At 33.4% G+C, this 21,442-nt stretch overlaps 1 protein-coding gene across 1 annotated transcript; it reads right to left on the reverse strand.

Annotated features, from left to right (window-relative positions):
* Positions 1-8,399: 8,399 nt before the first annotated feature.
* LOC132755698 (3-hydroxyacyl-CoA dehydrogenase type-2-like) lies at positions 8,400-17,366 on the reverse strand. Its single transcript, XM_060746591.1, has 5 exons — positions 17,328-17,366; positions 11,235-11,399; positions 10,219-10,383; positions 9,297-9,429; positions 8,400-8,431 (listed from the first exon to the last, which is right to left on the reverse strand). The coding sequence occupies exons 1-5, from the start codon at positions 17,349-17,351 to the stop codon at positions 8,415-8,417; spliced, it is 504 nt and encodes a 167-aa protein (XP_060602574.1). The 5' UTR covers positions 17,352-17,366; the 3' UTR covers positions 8,400-8,414.
* Between the last annotated feature and the right edge of the window lie 4,076 nt (positions 17,367-21,442).

Raw genomic sequence — 21,442 nt, forward strand, 5'->3', positions numbered from 1 at the left:
TTAGAGTAATGCACATAAAATTAGAAATGTACAACTATTTAGATTTTGATTAGAATGTAGTATGGTGCATTGGTTTAAGATTTAAATTTTCTTTAAACCTTTATGTCAAAGGGTTAGTTATATCAAAACATAGTTTGTTGAAATTAAGACTTTATATGCCAGTACTTCTATATCAATCTACGGTTCTGATATCTCACTGAATGTATATGTGATGGCTAACCTTGGTTTGCACTGGTCTAATGGGTAGAATCAGTTGTTGCAAACAGGCTAAGGGTTAATACTTTGAAACATGAGCATCATAAAGTATTTAATCTGTAGAATGAATAAAACATTTTCAAGTTCAAGTACTTTTAACCGGTAGTAATTAAAAATAACATATGCTTACATAATTGGAACTGAGCAAAAGCAAACCTGCAAATACTGTAAAATATGGCAAAGCTGTACATACAGTAAAATATGGCAAAGCTGTACATACAGTAGAAATGGCAAAGCTGTACATCCGGTAAAGTCCTGTCCGACTATATACTGGCACATCTGGTGTAACCTGGCACGACTTGGTACAGTTGGCTACTGTATATTAGTATTTTGAAACCTTTGCTTTAACTTGAGACATGTAACAAATATGAGACAAGTCTCTTATTCCAATAAAGTGTGTAAATAGGTTAAGTCTTCTTTGGGGTAGATAATAAAAAAGCATTACACATTTGTATTTGAAATTTTAACATGGTTTTGTTCCTATGGTAAACACAGGATATGGAGAAGTTTCTTGAAATGAATTAAATTGTTTTGAATTTTACTGTTGATAAGAAAGAGAATTTGTTCCAAATTGACATGTAACATTGCTGTAAACTTGTAAATATGGAGAAAGAAATCGTATGTTGTTCTGTGATAGATTATGTAGATATATTGTATTTATAAAATTTAATCTATATAATAAAGTAGGTGTATACTTGAAAGCAATCAGTTTTTGTGTTATCTAATCTACCAAAAAATGAGTTTCTTGTATTTTTCACAATTGATTTGATGTTGAAATTTCTTTACCTATTTTCACATCTGGAACCATCCCACCTGGAATTTCAATGTTTTTTTTTTCAAGTCAGAAATCTTTAGGATGTCTAGACTTGCCAAATATATCCTGAATTTTAGGGACCTTTGTGGCAGTCATTAAGGTCTCTGACATTGAATCATTTGCCCAACAGGTCTATGGGTTTGAAATATAACTTTTGAATATTTCTTGTGAGAAAGGTATGTGGCTAGTTTGCAGAAAGTTGGTGGCCCTTGTCTGTTGTCCTACAAAAATTCCATAAATCATGACCCTAGTGTCAGAATTGGCCCTGTTATTGTGATCACTTAGTTTACATAGACTTGCATAGTAAACATACCTTAAGATTATTCTCTGAAACGGCAGTGCACACAATATAGTTAGTTATTAATTTTAGCATGTAGTGTCATGCATATTCCTGAAAAAAAGGTTTTCTTAATCATGCCCCTTTGGTAAAATTTGCTCCACCCTGGAGAGTCACTTAGTTTGGATAAACTTATTTATTCTCCTTGTGGCAATAGCTTAGGTATATGGCATGAAGCATTACCTAGTGGACCCCTAAAAAAGTTATATAAATCATGCCTCTGGGGTAAAAAATAACCTTGTCATGCAGTCACCTAGTTAACATGAACCTAATCATAAATTATTTCTCTTCCAACTTTGAGGTTGAACACCACAATTACCTAATTTTGCTTTGAAGAATTATGATATTTCTTGCAGTGGACCCCCTTGTGGCTGGGGGGTTGCTTTTAATGGTTGCTTTTAATCAAAATTGCAGCCACCATTTATCTCTGCATGATCGTAAGAGGCAATTGAAAGTGTTTGAATTACTGAAGTCTATGCATCTCTTAGCTCCAGCAGGTGAAGCGGTTTTAACCTTTGAGGTATGACCATCCTAAAGGGCTCTATAAGGAATTGAAAAATTGACAGCATAGGTCAGATATATACCTTAAAGGACACCTGTATGCAAAATTTAAACAATATATAAATATATTAAACAGGAATACAGGTGAGGATAAACTACACATTCTCCTATAAGGGGAACAGAAAATATTGCTGAAATGTATCACATTGATCAAAAGCAATGCTGACACGGTCAATTACCTGTGTAAGCTTAGTCAGTCTATATGATGTCCTGCACTTGTCTCCAACTTAAATTTTTTTTAAAGTTTGGGTTTTAAGCTCTAGCCTCTAGGCAACTATACCCTACGGTCCCTACACAACTTTTTCTTTAAGCAGTATATACAAGATTAATTGATGAAGTGACCTACTGTGCATAAACTTCTTACAAGAAAAAGTAACAGTTGTAACAACTGTCATATAATATATATTGTAAATATTGTTTACATTTCTTTCTTTACCATTTTATCAAATCTTGTCATTTTTATCAATGATTCTTGTCATTTCTCCAAGATGTTACGCCAGATGTTAACAATGTAGCAAATATGCTGTAACAATACAAGTTTTATTTTATAGATTTCTCCCATTCATAATCCAATACATCCAGTACAGAGATACCGTAAAATTCCTAATAAACACCCCTCCCCTAATAAAGACCGCCCAGGTTTTTTGATATGGAAGAAATCTACTCATCTGTGTGTGCTGAAGTCATGAGTAAATCCATAATCTTATTCAAATCCTTCAAAATTCATTTTATTTTATAGTAAACACAAAAATGTATCATATGAAATTAATAAAACCTTAACACATTTTTTAGTTTATTACAAACACTTGCTAATAATAAATGCTTTAACAATGATTTTTGATTTAGGAAAAAATGTGTTTTAATTATAGCCCCCCTTTTGGAAAATGTTAAGCCCCGGGCGCGTTTAATAGGGATTTTACGGTATGAAAAAATAAGCACTCGAGAACTCAACATTTGCCATACATGTCAACAGCCTAAAGACTGTTGTTTTTTCTGTAAATAGATTAGTTTGTTCTTTAAGTGGCATTAAAAATGGATATAACTAAATTCAAATGTGGAAGTCTTGTAGATATTCTTTTGATCTGAAATTTTGTGTCAACTTTTGGAGAAATAAAATAAAAAGATTATCCAAGTGATAGTAAAAATGACTTATGTTTACATACGCTCGAAATCTAACATGAAAAAATATATTTATCTTGGTTCCCTGCTCTATTACGTTTTATTCTCAAGCTTACTACTGTACTGGAGTTATCAGAATGGGGAACCAGATACTGAAATAGACAAAGGGAGACAACTGTCAGATGGATTTCAAGATTTTACACACCATTTTAATGTTGCAAATATTAGGAACTCTAGCACTGTGAACCACAGTTTCAAGAATAACTCAAATAATGTATTGGGTTTAATATATTAATTAACCTAAAAGGAAACTATTTGTTTTTGAGGATAAACACTGCACAGAAGGGAACTTTCCTGACGCCACAATGCTGGTGTATAATTAAATGAGCAATAAAATTAGCCAAAAATTACCATATGGCAATATTGAGCTTCTGTGTTTACTCTCTTTAAATATTAGAAACAATTCTTCTAAATATTTATGAACTTTAGCATTATTTGATACACAAAGAATTTAAATTACATGTATTAAAGTTATTTTGTTTTGTATTTTCAAAAAACTCAACTTGGAAAAATTTTAGCTGCTTACAAGTTCTTTCTTCATTATAACATTTTCGCCCTTATTTACCATTTTTCTCCTAATATATTATAAGCCCAGGTGGGCTAAGTGTGCTTTTGCTACTAAGTACAAAACAAAAACCATAAGGAAGATAGATAAGTGATGTTGCATTGACAGTCTCTTACAATATACTGTTATTGTTAAAGCTTCACGCCTCCAGATGAGCCAAAATATTTCAAGAAATTCAATCTTTAGAAAAATGTATTAAGATCTTGTGAAAACTAAAAAGATTTAATATCTAATTAATTATTCACATGTTATGTGCGATTTATGACTGATTTGACAGTATCAATCATTATAACTCTACTGCGTTACTAACGCAGTAAGAGGTATTTATGTATATTTTGACCTCTTTTTGGTAATTTTCATGGATTGTGAGTGCTGTTTGCAAAGTGTGAATTATTTTCTTTGGTCTTTTCACAGTATTTTACTTTCAAATACATTTTCAAAATTTTCGTGAATATTAGCATAAATCTGGAGGCATGCTGCTTTAAGGCAAGATGCCAAATGAGGGTACTAATGAAATGCAGGTGGGTTATAGTAGAAGAAATATGGTAATCATAATTAAAGTTTGTTACGTTTTGGTAATAAAATTCAAATTCTTTTTATAATGTACCTTACAAAATAAGATGATTTATCACAGACGTATATATATATATATACACACAATTGAAAGGTATAGTCATGAGCAGGAAATTATGCAGAGAAAAATCAGATGCAAAATCATGTAAAACAAAAATTATCGTTACACTATTTTGTTTACAAAAAAAATATGAATGAAAATAAATATTGGGTAAAACATGTTCAAGATTTTCATGTTTCTATCAAGTACTAGTTACATAATACAATAATATTTTGGTTAATGCTTTAGTACAATGTTTTTTCTTGATTATCTGTAGTATGTACTTAAAAACAAGAGCACCGTCGAAACTGAGGCATGTACTCCAAAATGCAAGTTTTGTTTGCAATAATCTTCCAATTTGGAATGAGATACATTCACAAAACATGTTTTATATTAATTTTTCTGTATGTAACAACTAGAACCGCCACTGTCCTGGCTAAGATACACCGTCACACCACTTTGTGAGCAGAAGTTTCATTCACGTTCACATCATATTGATTCAGAGACATTCTGGACAAACATGAAATATGAAAATTTACAAAGTGCAATAACCCAAAAGTTATGCAGAAGGAAATTATGGTTCTTAAGCAGTACACTTCTTTATACAACTTATGATGTATGAGGTGTCAAGGTAATACCTTTCAATAACTTTTGAGCTATGTTCCAGACAGATATTTAATATGAACTAGAACTCCGCGAGTTGGATGTGTCGCCTTGTGAACAATGTAGTTTAGGGGAAATGGCCAGGACAAAAATGAAGTATGAAAAATAACAAGGGCAATAACTAAAAAAATAAGTGCAGAGCAGCATTTTCTGTACACTGCACTTCTTATCAATAAGATCTATCATTCTATGATGTTTCAAGTCCATAGCTTTCATACTTGAGGAAAAATGACCAGGACAAAAATAAAGTAAGAAAAGCAACAAAGGGCAATAACTCAAAAATAAGAAATGCTGAGTATCAGTTCTTATGCACTGCACTTCTTTTTAATGAGATCTATCATCCTATGAAGTTTCAAGTCCATAATTTTTATACTTTCAGAGAAATGGCCTGGACAAAAATTAAGTATGAAAATAAACAAAGGGCAATAACTTAAAAAATAATAAATGCAGAGAACCAGTTCTTGTGCACTGCACTTCTTAATGAGACCTATCATCCTATGAAGTTTCAAGTCCATGGCTTTTATACATTAGGAGAAATGGCCCAGACAAAAATAAAGTATGAAAATAAACAAAGGGCAATAACTCAAAAATTAGGAAGTGCAGAGTACTGGTTCTTGTGCACTGCACTTCTTCTTAATGAGATCTATCATCCTATGAAGTTTCAAGTCCATAGCTTTTTTAGTTGAAGAGAAATGGCCCGGACAAAATTAAAGTATGAAAATTAACAAAGGGCAATAACTCAAAAAATAAGAACTGCAGAGTACCGGTCCTTGTGCACTGCACTTCGGGTTATTGAAAGAAGCATGCATACCAAGTTTGAAGTCAATCAGATTTATAGTTACTGAGTTATGCTCCGGACAAGCTTTAGCGGACGCCGACAACGACACAGACGCCGACACAAGTAACCCCTATATGTCACCTTTTCAAGGCAACACAAAAATTACGAAGGGCAATAACTCAAAAAGGCAGGGCAATACAATTATCCTTAAGAAGATCTATCAACAGATATCTCCCACAATTTGTAAGCTATTCCTTTAAATAAACAAACAGTTTGAGTGATCAACTGTCCAACCAGATGTTGATCAACCTGAAATCCATTTCAAATGAGCAAACTAATTAGAAGACAACTTGACAATTAAAAATAAAATCCCTTGTTTAACCCCTGTCTTTGAGAAAATTTTTTAAATTTTTTGTAGAAAATTTGAGTCTTTTAAAAGTAAGTGTTTCCCCGGTTGAACCATTTTTGCTCAAAAAAAAATTAAAATCACACTAATAAAATATTGGAGTTTTTCTAAATAGCCCGTTTTCAATCAAAGCAAACAATTTTTTTTTTTAGAGAATTTCAAAAAAGGTACTTTGTACTGATAAAATGGAAAGTGCAGCCCTGATCAGTGCCCCCATTGTCCCCTGGTCCCCTGTCCATAGGAAAATTAAGTTGCCACCAGAATAGAAGATTTAAAATTAAGATCTTCATACGGACTGCTTAATTTTAAAATCGTGCCCCCAGGGTCGAAAAATTAGACCTAAGGGCTGATTTAAATTGACAATGTCAAAACAATATCTAAGCTTTAGCAGTTAAAATGATGGCACTTTTTTGAATTATTTTTTTGTTTTTTGATTAAAAATACATGGATGGAACCCCATCGGCGAAAAAAAATTTTTGACCTTTATAAAAGGAAATTCAAAAAAAGTTTTATAAATTTTGGGCCGTGGTTACGGATTATTTTAAAAAATTGGATGAGATTGATGGCTTTAAATCCTAAAAGTCCCGGGTCAAAAACCAAATGTATTTAGTGGCAAAATACTTTCGGAAAATAATAGTAAAAATACTTTTTTTTTAAATTTTTTATTCATCATTGTAACAAATTTGAAAATATCGTGTTAAAATTTTCCAGCAAAATACTTAATACTAAAAATTTATACAAATTCACAAAAAGGAAATAAAATGATTTTTCTTCTAAAAAATTATTTTATGTGTTAAATTATTAAAATTTTCTAAAATTAAATTCCTTTTGGTCTAACCCCCTAATGAATCGAAAACTTGGAATTCAAGAAAAAAAACAGAATATTTTAGCCAACAATAAGAAAGGCGATTGCATGGAAAAAATGTGGTTTTTTTAATCTAAGACTCCCCAAAATCAGGGTTTTTTTTGTCATGTGTATTTTTCGGGAAATTTTTTCAATTCAATTTAGCCTGCATTAATTCAAACACGTTACTATCATTCATTTGTAAATCTATCAAGTCTTAAAAATTTTCATGTAAAACTTGTCATACAGTAACTTTTTTGTTCAAGGCATCACCCTGATTCCCCCTCTAATAATTATTCCCATTTATAATGGTTTTCAATCCATTTTGAACATTGTGCATATTATCTGGGTACCTAGGGTTTTGGGGGGGGCAGGCCAGCAAAAGGGCCCCAATTTTTTGGGAAAGCTTTTCAAAAGGGGTTTTTAAATACCCTGAAAAAAAAAGTAAATTCTCTGAAAATTTTAAAATACATATCACAATAGAAATTTAGATTTTGAAAAAATTAATTGGTAAAACCCCCAATGAAAAAAAAGCGTCATGAGCAGTCTTTGATTTTGCGATCATTGCTTGGGGATGAAATTTGTTAAAAACCCTGATATTGTGTAAATATCCTAATTTTTGTACATATTTTTAAAAATGTTTTAGTAAAAAAATTTTTTGTTCATCAAATATGTTATGTTGTTTTAAAATTCCCTTTGCAGTTTTTTTCTTCCTTTTTTGTCACCTGTTATAAAAATGTTCCTTTATGTAAAAACAGTTCGTTTTAAAATGCCACCTGTTTTTGTTATGTTTGGGTAAATTTTCAAAATTTTGCTTTTCAAAAAATTTTTATCATTTTTCAAATGTTTTCAAATTGTGAAGAAAATTCAACGATACTCATCTCTATCGGTTTAAAAGCTCTATGCTAAAAATTTTTAAACCTTTGGGAAGAAAAATTTTTAGAAAATAAAAGTTCAGGTAAATCTGGTAAGACAAAGTTGATATACCTGGAGCTATGGTAACAACCCTGATGCCACGGATACTTAAATCACGAGTCAGAGGAAGTGTCATGGCCGCAATAGCCCCTTTACTTGCTGCATATGCTACCTGACCTGAAATTTACATTAAACATCAATATGCTACCTGACCTGAAATTTACATAAAACATCAATATGCTACCTGCCCTGAAATTTACATTAAATATTAATATGATACCTGCCCTGAAATTTACATTAAACATCAATATGCTACCTGACCTGAAATTTACATTATACATCAATATGTTACCTGACCTGAAATTTACATTAAACATCAATATGCTACCTGACCTGAAATTTACATTAAACATCAATATGCTACCTGACCTGAAATTTACATTAAACATCAATATGCTACCTGACCTGAAATTTACATTAAACATCAATATGCTACCTGACCTGAAATTTAAATTAAACATCAGTATCACAAACATGATCATTGTCATGTTGTCATGGTAACAATTTGGTGTTATAGTCTATAGTATAAAGAACTTATCCGGAACAAATCTTCATGACTTTATTTAACATTTCATTTGAAGATGGAAGAATTATTAGAGTCCCAACTTCTCAATTATCTTTTCTATCATACTTGGTTGAAGCTTATATGTTTTAGAGCACTTGATCAAAAATATACAATTTTATTCAACTACAAGTGATCAAGAAGTTTGTATGAAAAATGTACTTGTAATATACATCAAATCTGAATTATTCCTTCGTTTAATTCCATGCAGTCTAATAATAAGTCTATCCAGGTTCTTTATACTGTCGCAAGCTCTATTTTTGAATTTTAATACTGATATTCTTTATTATTAATCAGACTGTTCAAGGTTCAAAGCTAGGCAAATCCATTGCACAAATTCTGCAGGTTAAAGCAGCTTACCTCAAGGTTAGTGGCTTATATAATCTAACTAAGAAATGAGGATCATAATTTTATTTTACTAAAGGGAACAAGGAGATACAGTTATATTTTGTAATACTGCTCTTTGTTAACATCATTTTTCATTGGATAACAGTGATGTTTATATAATCTATATATACGACTGAAGTTAATTTATAAATTCATTTAATTTTTTTTCTCTAATGAATAGTTTGCAGTATTATAAATTATGTTATAAAGATTCTTAACATGTTATATGGCCATATTTAACAATATTACCCTTGCCTAACAGCTTGGGTTATATTTACAAACAACCATTTATATAGGGCCATATAACCTGTCAAAATCTTTATAACTAATAATATATATGGCTATTAACAAACATACCAACTTGTCCATCAAATGCTGCAATACTTGATGTGTTTATAATGACGCCACGCTGTTCATCTTCATTGCCTGCATTTTCATTAAGTAATGGTGCTGCTAGACGTATAACATTGAAGGTCCCAGAAACATTTGTCTGAAAACATGATAAATTTAGAACATTATATCTATTTGCAAACACTAACATTTGATTAGGATTTGAATATTACATTTGTCTGCAAACACTTTCAATCAAGAAACATTTCATTTGTCTGCAAACAATATCAGATAGAAACATGACATTTATCTGCAAACACTATCAGTTAGGTGCATTACATTTGTCTGCAAACACTATTAGTTAGAATCATTACATTTGTGTGCATGCAATATCAGTTAGGAACATTACATTGTCTGCAAACACTATCAATCAAGGAACATTACATTTAGAAGTATTTTAAACAAAGATGAACATAGTTCATTTGTTAACCTTTCTTCCCATTACAAATGATCACAATACAGGCCTTTTCCCAGTGTCACCAAAGGTCAAAATACCAGACCTATTCTCAATGGCAAATATACTTATTTTTTCACATTCTTTAAAACAAAGTCCCAATCAAACTGATTCCCAATATCTAAGTTTACAAATTTGCTGAAGTTCATTCTGGTGCCTAACTAAAAGATGTTTCCTTACATTTTACCTTCAAATACTAATGTTTATGTTATGCTTTGATTCATGTATGTGTTGGTTTGAATAAACAATGTGGCACAATTCAAATACTGCGCCAAGAGAGCCTGAAAGGAGGTTTCAAATGGTACCAATTTTTTTTTTCCAATGAAGCAATTCTACGATGCAAATTTTCCCAAACTGAGTTAGGTACTTTTTTCCCAAAAGAACTAGGAAAAGACCTGCAAGAGTCACATTTTGAGAGTTGTATAATAAACTTACTAATAAAGTTCTATTGAACTGTTGAAGGTCATGAGGTATATTTTTGCCGAAGTTGTACGTCCTCATGGCAATACCAATACCTGCACAGTTCACTACATTATCCAAGTTACCAAATTTATTCTTCGTCTTCTCAAGAGCTTCACTAACTTCAGCCTCATTGGTCACCTGTAAAATATATATGTGCCGCGTCACGACAAAACCCACTCAATGCATTTGCGACCAGCATGGATCCAGACCAGCCTGCGCATTCGCGCAGTCTGATCAGGATCCATGCTATTCGCTATTAGTTTCTCTATTTGTTATAGGGTTTGTAAGCTAACAGCATGGATCCTGATCAGACTGCGCGGATGCGCAGGCTGGTCTGGATCCATGCTGGTCGCAAACCCATTTTGTTGGTTTTGTCATGGCACTGGCTCATATGTGTTTTAACAAAAGTGCTGATTCAACAACAGTTTTGAACTTTACAAAGTTAAGGGGAACAGTGACATAAAGTTTAAGGTGTGTGCCTCTCAACCAAGGGATGATGGGTTCAACGCCTACTCAGGTCACACTTATTTTTTACCAAGTTTAGTTCCAGGAAGCCTTAGTATTCAAAATGATTGATTTAAAGATTTCTGGTTTTCCCTTTTGTGGCAACAAGTTTATATATAGAGTTTAACTAGGTATGGGTTTTTTTGTAAGCAAATGAAGCTTATTGTCCTCTTTTGTTCTGACTATTATAACGCTGCTCTGTATTTACGTTCATGGTGATCACAAAAAGTGATCACAAAAGCTTACTTTTCTGATCTAAGGAGTTAAAAACAATAACTTTAGTATTTTCTGTAGTTCTTCTTTACTTCCTTTTACTTTCATATAAAATGAAAGTAATTATCAATTACAGTTGTATATACATGTGTACCCTTTTTAATAGTGATGGCATCACAATTTTCCCCACCAAACGAAACTAGCAATCCTCAATGTTAAAAATAAATTGTTGCAAGTTAGACAAAAAGAATATAACTGAAAATTAAACTTACGTCTGTAGGAACAAACATACAGTTATCTCCAAGCTCACTAGCAACTTGACTTCCATCTGATTTAGGGAGGTCACATATGACAACTTTACCACCTTGCTCAACGAATCTCCGCGCAGCTGCCTTCCCGAGCCCTGATGCTCCCCCAGTGATGAAACTCACACTGTTCTAAGATAACAATAAGCATGACCAATAATTAAACATCTAAAAGACTTTCTTATATACCTAATCATACCTTCATCACATGCAAAAATATATCTTGACAGAAAGAAATTCTGTAGTATAATACTTCAACTGTGATCTGGAATGGAGTTAAAATTCAAGGAGGTATTTATAACTACTCTCCCACACAAACGGGTCTAAAAATCAACAACAAATTTGTTTACAGTTATCAAATATGCATAGAAGTAAAATTTGCAATTTTCAAGAGATAACTGTGACTTATCTGTTATTATGTTTCAGTGAATCACTTGACACAGATATAAACAACCCTTTTATCACACCCTTGAACATGTTGCGAGTAGGACAGCTTGATGCAGGTAGAACTTTCTATATAAATGTCAGTTTTAAACTGGATAACTGCAACAAACGGATCTACTTTCAACCCGTTAATGGGTGTATATATAATTTTAGTCAGTATTTTAATTTACAAACAAGAGCCATGTCAACATGGCCATCCCCCGCCGAATGTGTTTGCTCATTGGAAGAATGTATATGTAGTAGAGCAGAATAATTCCATTTTAAGAGGTCTTTTGGTAATGAAAACTGATGGCTATAGTGATTACAGATTTGAAACCTATGTGAATACTGATGGCTGAAAATAACAAAGGGCAATAACTGAAAAATAATGCAGGGTAGGTTATCATTCTTGTGTGCTGCATCCCTCCTCAGTAAAATCTATCCACCTATGAAGTTTCAAGCTGATACCTCAAATACTTTTTGAGAAAACAAGAGCCCGGTTTGAGCCGGGTGATGCTCCCCGAATAGGTTTTGGACACAGGAAAGTACACCTCTTGTAGTTTCAGAGTTATGTCCGTGGAAAAAGTTCAAAGTGCAATAATTCTAAAATTAGGCAAGGCAGAGTTACAGTTCTTTGCACTGCACTTTAATCAATGTGATCTATCAACCTACAAAGTTTCTTGATGATATCTCTTATGATTTCCGAGTTATGTCCTGGACAATTTAAAAAGTAAAAATAAACAAAGGGCAATAACTCCAGAATTAGGCAAGGTAGAGTTATGATTCTTGGGCACTGCACATCTACCCATTGAGATTTATCTACCTACAAAGTTTCATGTTGATATCTCTTATAGTTTTACAACTATGTCCTGGATAAGATTTTTCTAAAAGGGGAGATTATTCAAAAATAAGGCTTAACAGAGTTATGGTTCTTTTGCACTGCACCTCTACTCAATGAGATCTATCTACCTACAATGTTTCATGTTGATATCTCTTATAGTTTTAGAGTTATGCCCCGGACAAGATTTTTCTATAAGGGGAGATAATTCAAAAACCAGGCAAAATAGAGTTATGGTTCTTTGACACTGCACTCCCCCTTGATGCCCTCTACCACTGTATGAAGTTTCAACAAATTATCTCCAAGGGTTTTCAAGTTATGTTCCGGACAAAGTTCAAGTTCAAAGTATTAAAATAAACAAAGGGCAATAACTCCAAAATTAGGACAAAAAGAGTTATTGTTCTTATGCACTGCACATCTACGCATTGAGATCTATTCACCTACAAAGTTTCATGTTGATATCTCTAATAGTTTTAGAGTTATGCCCCGGACAAGATTTTTCTATAAGGGGAGATAATTCAAAAACCAGGCAAAATAGAGTTATGGTTCTTTGACACTGCACCCCCCCTCAATGCCCTCTACCACTGTATGAAGTTTCAACAAATTATCTCCAAGGGTTTTCAAGTTATGTTCCGGACAAAGTTCAAAGAATTAAAATTAACAAAGGGCAATAACTCCAAAATTAGGACAAAAAGAGTTATTGTTCTTATGCACTTCACATCTACCCATTGAGATCTATTCACCTACAAAGTTTCATGTTGATATCTCTTATAGTTTTAGAGTTATGCCCCGGACAAGATTTTTCTATAAGGGGAGATAATTCAAAAACCGGGCAAAATAGAGTTATGGTTCTTTGACACTGCACTCCCCCTCGATGCCCTCTACCACTGTATGAAGTTTCAACAAATTATCTCCAAGGGTTTTCAAGTTATGCTCCGGACAAGACAACGGACGGACAGACGGACAGACGGACGGACGGACAGACGGACAGACGGACAAGGCGCCGACTATATGCTCCCCCGAAATTTTTCGGGGAGCATAAAAATTGAATTGAAAAATTAAGTATGAAAAATAACAAAGGGCAATAACTCAAAAATTATAAAAGGTAGAGTTATCATTCTTGTGCACTGCACACCTCCTGAGTTAGATCTATGCACCTATGAAGTTTCATAATGATATCTCAAAGGCCTTTTGAGTTATGCTCTGGACAAAAATTAATTTTGAAAAATAAAAAAAGGGCAATAACTAAACAATTATGCAGGGTAGAGTTATCGTTCTTGTGCACTGCACTCTTCCTCAATGAGATCCATCCACCTATGAAGTTTCAAGTTGATACCTCAAATACTTTTTGAGATAAGCTCCGGACAAAATAGTATGAAAAAGAACAAAGGGCAATAACTAAAAAATTGTACAGGGAAGAGTTATCATTCTTTTGCACAGCATTCCTCCTCAATAAAATCTATCCACCTATGACATTTCATGTTGACATCTCAAACACTTTTGAGTTATGCTCCACTCGGGTGAAAAATTATGTATGAAAAATAACAAAGGGCAATAACTCAAAAATTATAAAAGGTAGAGTTATCATTCTTGTGCACTGCACACCTCCTGAGTGAGATCTATGCACCTATGAAGTTTCATTTTGATATCTCAAAGGCTTTTTGAGTTATGCTCTGGACAAAAATTAATTTTGAAAAATAATAAAGGGCAATAACTCAAAAATAATGCAGGGTAGAGTTATCATTCTTAAGCACTGCACTCCTCCTCAATGAGATCCATCCACCTTTGAAGTTTCAAGTTGATACCTCAAATACTTTTTGAGATAAGCTCTGGACAAAATAGCATGAAAAAGAACAAAGGGCAATATCTCAAAAATTGTATAGGGAAGAGTTATCATTTTTGCGCACAACATTCCTCCTCAATAAGATCTATCCACCTATGACATTTCATGTTGATATCTCAAACACTTTTTAAGTTATGCTCCACTCAGGTGAAAAATTAAGTATGAAAAATAACAAAGGGCAATAACTCAAAAATTATGAAAGATAGAGTTATCATTCTTGTGCACTGCACACCTCCTGAGTGAGATCTATGCACCTATGAAGTTTCATGTTGATATCTCATAGGCTTTTTGAGTTATGCTCTGGACAAAAATCAATTTTGAAAAACAACAAAGGGCAATAACTCAAAAATCATGCAAGGTAGAGTTATCATTCTTGTGCACTGCACTCCTCCTCAATGAGGTCTATCCACCTATGAAGTTTCAAGTTGATAACTCAAATACTTTTAGAGATATGCTCCGGACAAAAATGTCGGACGGACAGAGACTATTTCCATATCCCCCGCCGCCTTTTCGGCGGGGGATAATAAAACATTGCTTCAGCATCATAAACATTGCAAAAACTGTACTTAAATGTTTTTTCTTCAAAGAAATGTATTAATCATCTAGTTCTATATAAATGCATGAGCCTGTGGTAAAATTTTATCTTTTGATGACATATTATTTCAAAAATGACCAAACTACAGTAGCTTTAAATGAGCTCATTTTTTTGCAAATTCATGTGAAATTGCATGAGTGCTGCTAACTGACAGACAGCAGAATGAAATTAAGTTAACGGAAAGGTTTCGAGTCTGTGCATTTCCAAACATTTATTATTTATTTAACGGTTAAATAAATTCTAGTCCAAATAATTAGACTTGTCAAAGAAACATCGAGATAATTTGAACGGGTGATGTATTTCTAACCGCTTTGAAAGTATAAAACAAGAGCCCGGTTTGATGCTCCCCGAATAGGTTTTTGACACAGGAAAGTACACCTCTTGTAGTTTCAGAGTTATTTTCCTGGACAAAGTGCAATAATTCCAGAATAAGGCAAGGCAGAGTAACTGTTCTTTGCACTGGACCTCTAATAGATGAGATCTATCTACCTACAAAGTTTCTTGTTGATACCTGTTATGGTTTCCGAGTTATGTCCCTGACAAAGTTTAAAATGTCAAGGCCGTCGTCGATGGTCCGGCCGGTCCGGCCTTGGCCGGACCAATATTTTGGCCAAAAATGAGTAAAAAAAAAAAAAAAAAAAAAAAACACGCATCGCTGATTAGCAATTTGGCACTTAACTGGCCCCTTATGCAGTGCGCGGTAATATACAAACATGACGCGAAGAAACAACAGGACACAATTAATTGACCAGGTTTATGTAAGGGTCCTACGAAGTCAAGTTCGAGTACTTTTTCGGTGTAATGCTCGCACACGACATCCTAGCATTGACAGACAACCTCAGCAAATCTCCTCAACAAGTTTCATTGTCAGCATCCGAGGGACAGGGGCTAGCAAAGCGGACTCTAGATAGTTTGATAGACATGAGATCAGACGACAATTTTGATTCTTTATGGATTAAACTTCAAAGTGAGAGTGATCGCGTCGGTGTTAACGATCCAAATGTTCCGCGGAAGAGAAAGGCGCCCACACGATTCGAGATGGGGCACGATGTTGGCTACCACCCCGTTACTTTGAAGCAATCGATCTTGCCATCGCCAGTGTTAAAGAGATAGTTGACCAACCGGGATATCGCGTACTTCAAACGTACGTATAAAGGCCACACAACGTTTGAAGACCGAGTCCACTAGAGAACATGGTTCTGTGGTAACGATATTAACCGAGACATCTTAAATGCGCAACTTCAGCTGCTACGTTCACATTTTGACAAATCAGTAAATAGTTCTGTTACTCTACCCGACATTTTGAAATTTGCGTCAGAACAGTCGGTGCTAGAACGAGCACTGTTCTCTGAGGTCGATGTGGTGTTAAAGGATGAGTTCATTACTACCAGAGAACGACGGCGATGTGTTTTTGGAAAATTTACATAAAATGAGACTCTGTGTTGTGTAAGATTATTGTTAACAAAATACAAGTTACTGCTAAACAAAAAGTGGTTATTGTTGACTCGTTATGTACTATTCTTCCATCATGTCATCTATTGTTATTTAAGCTTATACCATTGTGTGATTTATGCTAAACAATAATCCACGTACTGTAATATTTATTTTATTTGTTTATTTATAATAATCAAATAAAAATGCATCTAAAGAATTATAATAACATCAGTTATTGTTTATTTTTCATTTGCCAAATATCAGTTACATGCATTCATCTTTTATGTACACCTGTCCGTCCGTCATGCGAACCTTAAATTTCACCCTTAAAACTTACGACGCACTTAAATCTGTAAAAAATCGTTGACATATTACTATAACATGTACTAGCGGCAGGCTGTAAACTGTGCCAAATATACGGGAAAACGCCCCTGAGAGCATCCTAGAATAAATTTTTTTCCGGGGGAGCATGCCCCCGTACCCCCCTAGATTCTACCTAAAACCAATCAAATTGGCCGCACCAATCGCAAAATCGTGACGACGGGCCTGAATGTAAAAATAAACAAAGGGCACTAACTCCAAAATAAGGCAAGGCAGAGTTAAGTTTCTTGTGCACTTCTCATCTACCTATTGAGATCTATCTACCTATCAAGTTTCATGTTCAAATCTCTTATAATTATAGAGTTATGTCTCGGACAAGATTTTTTCTATAATGGGAGATAATTCAATTACGGGCTAACCAGAGTTATGGTTCTTTTGTAATGCACTTCTACCCAATGACATCTATCGACCTACAAAGTTTCATGTTGATATCTCTTATAATTTGCGAGTTATGTTCCGGACAAAGTTCAAAGAAATACTGTATGGGAAGTAAATTAATAAATAAAAAGGAATTATGGTAACATGAAAACTTATTTTGATATTAACCTGTTCACACCCTTGAATGGGCATAATGTCACTTTAATTACTAAATTAGGATAAATCAGTGTAAATTAATTCAATAAGAAAAAAAAACGTGCTTATTTTTGTTTATTTCAGCAGCTTAAACTATGTTATAACACTTTGATTCTTTATACTTTCACGTTGGTAGATTACATATTTGATAACAATAAAAATATCTGAAATGATTTTATTGCATGACAATAAGAACTAAAGTAAAAACCACGCTATTTTGCATAAATAACCTTTAAAGTGCCGATTCTTGACATTGTTGTAGAGTAGTAAAGGGCAACAACTTTCAAAAACCTATACCATACCGTGTGTAAGGCTGAACATCACTATATCGATTCCCCTACCAAGCGTACTTTTGGTACTTTGTGATATTAATTCGCTTATACGTTCTTTTTGCCAGCTTGACTAAAATAAGCAACAGAGTTTTTATCATTATTTCTTTTATTCTGTAAACATACCAACATAATGTTCTCAGAATAACAAGAAAATGAAAAAAATCTGGCATCGAAAGCATTAATCACAACAAAAGTACATGAAAATTGCAGACTTGCAGGTTTGATTGAGTCAATACATGAGGAATAATGAATAAGTGCAACATCCCTGTAAATTTTCCTTATATCCTCCATAATATTCAACTTAAATCAACCCAAGAAGTAAAATACTTAGGAGTCACTATTAGTCAAGACCTTTCATGGACCAAACATATATAAACAATAGTACATCTAAAGCAAATTCATGAGAAAAAATGTTAAAACCTCAAATAAAAAGATAAAGGAAACAGCATATAAGACCTTTGTTAAACCTCTGGTTGAATATAGTTCCATAGTTTAGCATCCTTGGCAGAAATACTTAATTTATAAGATAGAACAAGTCCAAAGATCAGCTGCTAGATATATTTTAATGATTATGACTATAAAAGTAGTGTATCATAAATGATTACTTAATTGGCAAACCCTTTAGCAGCGTCGAAACCTCAGTGCTGTAACCTACTTGTATAAAATCCAAAACAACATTGTCTTTGTTGACCAACAACACCTTACTTAAACAAGAAATCTGAACTACCTGGTACCTTTACTCAAGGACGCAATACCATCAAAATGCTGTCTTTCCTAGGAGCATACGTCTTTGGAATATTCATCCTCTAACTGTTCAGTCTAGCCCCAGTTTTAACATCTTTACTGAGATCGAATATTTATCCATTCCACAAATTATAATCTGCAAACTATATGAATTAAATAAATAGTCTTGTGGAACATTTAATCTTTTATCTTTTTGAATTTGCATAAATTATAAATAATGTCTTTTATTAACAGTACCCTGACAACGCGCCTGTTAGTCATAATCAGAATCGATTGTTAAGCAGTATCACATAGATGTAAATATTTACTCAAATTTTAGCGACTGTTTATTTGCGTCGTTCTTGACCTATTTAATTTTGTAAATGCTTAAGTACTAATGAACACTTACCTTGACTGATAATTCATTTTTTAGATTGCTTTTTGTCTGATAACAGTGTGTCAATTTCTATTGATTATTATAATGAGTTTATCAATATATTTTATTCATAAGCTAAAGTAGCCTAAAGTATTTTAGTTTGTTAGGTTGATTTATGGCAAGCAAGGTAAACAATTCAGGCAAGGTTCCACCAGGAAATGTACATGTACATGTATTTATACAAACATAGTAAGAAATATTATCTTAAATATACATTTATATATGCATATTTTCTGAGATTACTTTATATCAAGGCTTTTTTTAAAATTGAAGTTTTCATGTTGTATAATGCTTATGCCGGTAATACAATGTAGGTGGCATGAACCACTGATGTCCATAAATCAAATCGAGACTGCCATATTTCCAAACATGTCGCTCTTGGGCGTTCTTAGATTGTCCATTTTTTCTATTCCACTGCTCAGCAGCAAAAAGTGAGCACTTTAATTTGGATAATGGGGATTGACATATAATTGTTTAACATCTATGATTTAAGTAACATTAACGTTATTCATCAAACAACCTAAACCAATTAGATTTTCTTTATCCTATTTAAAAACAACTATAATTACACTTGTTTTTCTTTTTTCTTTCTATTTTTCCACCTTGATTATAATCATCATTCATCAGTTTAAGAGGTTTTTATGTTTCCGGGACAAAAGTCATAAACAATATGTGTTTTAAATATACATAATATTATGTTTGGAAAAAAAATTTGGTCAGACAAAAGTTCTTTCGGTCAGACAAGAATTGAAAGTTTGTCTGACCGAATGTCAGGCAAATGTTTCAGCAGTTTCGCGAAGCCTGTAAACATACTATTAATAATTATTATTTGAAGCATTTTGTTGACAATAAAATATTTTAATTATGCTTAAAACATACTTTTTCATTGGTTGTTTTTTCAGTTAGGCCAGATCGAGGTCACTTTTGTATTACTACTCAGTTCTATTCTTTGTATTTTGGATTAACAACCATTTCGACTACGCCAAACTGTATTTATGTTTGGCATTGGCGCCTATTGGTTACAGTTTTTTAGCCGGTTCGATTAGTGAAACGGAAGTACTACCAGAATTAGAAGAGCTCGATAGGCAGAAGACTTGGAAGAGGTAAAAGTCACGTGATCAAACAGCATGTCTGACAAGGAATAGCGAGCTAAATAAAACATTTTATTACTGCGGTTGTTTATATTTTTACTTTCTTCTGATAGAGAAAATAAATATATCATCACAAATCAAACGAAAAATCATTTATTATTTAGGTCGAAATAGTCTGACTGGACGCCATTTTGAAATGACTGCCGAACGTTCGATTGACCTTCTTTTCAAAGATCTTCTTACGTGCCAATTTTCTTCCTAGAAGAGCCCAAACGACTCAGCCTTTTGTCAGAAACGTACGAAGACAGTGTGAAAATTTTCAAATGTAATTTCAATGTCCACTGTAAAGCATGTTATAAAACATAATATTCAATACCCTTTGGTAGTGACCTTTACAGTTTAGCGGTCCGAGCACTTATGTTACATCAAACAGTACATATCTGCATTTTTATGTTTTGAAATACAACTGTATATTTGATAATTTTCACTGGAAATTTTAAAGAATAACAAATTCAACATTGGTACGGTGATGTCATGGTGTAAGACGTCATGAAGAGAAGAACGCATGACATAACGCGGCAAAACAACTAAAAATGACTTAAAATCACTAAAAAGCATGAAATAAATAGAAAAATTGTTTGTTTTGCATTCAAATTGAAATATATTTCACTCGTGAACACTAGCTATTACATTTTTACTTGTGGCTATGTGAAAATATTGCATCTGGTGTCCGCTCAGTGAAATATTATAACAATCTTACACTGGCTGCCGTTGCAGACCGGAATTTCTAGCTCAAGGGTAACTGTTTACGGCGGTAACGAGGCCCTGCGGAGTTTCCGCTAAACAGTTATCAGAGAACTAGACACTCCTGTCTGTATACCGACGGCCGTTGTTTGGTTCTTTTTCTTGCATATTACATATCAATTATTTTCAGAACAGAAATAATGGAAACTTATAAATATTCTCATTACGCATTTTTTTTCTTACAGTAGCGTATGAACTTACAACTTCATTCATAACGGTAAAATTACGTCAGCCTTGGACCTAAGATCGCTATTCATTCATAAAAGGGGCGTATTTAAAGCACGCAAGTTGTCTCATATGGGTTTTTTTCTAGCACCGGTGTAAACGGTAGATAATCCTGTCTGATATGCAAGAAATTTCGATCTTACGTGCAAAACAAACAAATATCCTCTACATGATATACTTCATTGTAATTGCAATATAAAAAAGTAAATTCATTGAAGTGTGTAAAGATATGCCGGCAAACAAGTGACATCAATTGTGACATTGTTTCCGAGGTTATTATAGAAAATAGCCGAGGCAGTTCCGAATGCTGCAGTCAGTTCAACATTCGGAACTGCCTCGGCTATTATCTATAATAACCTCGGAAACAATACGATTTGAAAGGGTAGCAAGACACTTCAACTCCCAGACACTTAATCTGTCAAATTTTGTAGACACTTCACCCCTCAAGACACTTCACCCCCCAATATCAGTAAGACT

Source organism: Ruditapes philippinarum, unplaced genomic scaffold (genome assembly GCF_026571515.1).
Source record: "Ruditapes philippinarum isolate M1 unplaced genomic scaffold, ASM2657151v2 ctg3864_1_1_1_1, whole genome shotgun sequence".
Classification (NCBI taxonomy): Eukaryota; Metazoa; Mollusca; class Bivalvia; order Venerida; family Veneridae; genus Ruditapes; species Ruditapes philippinarum.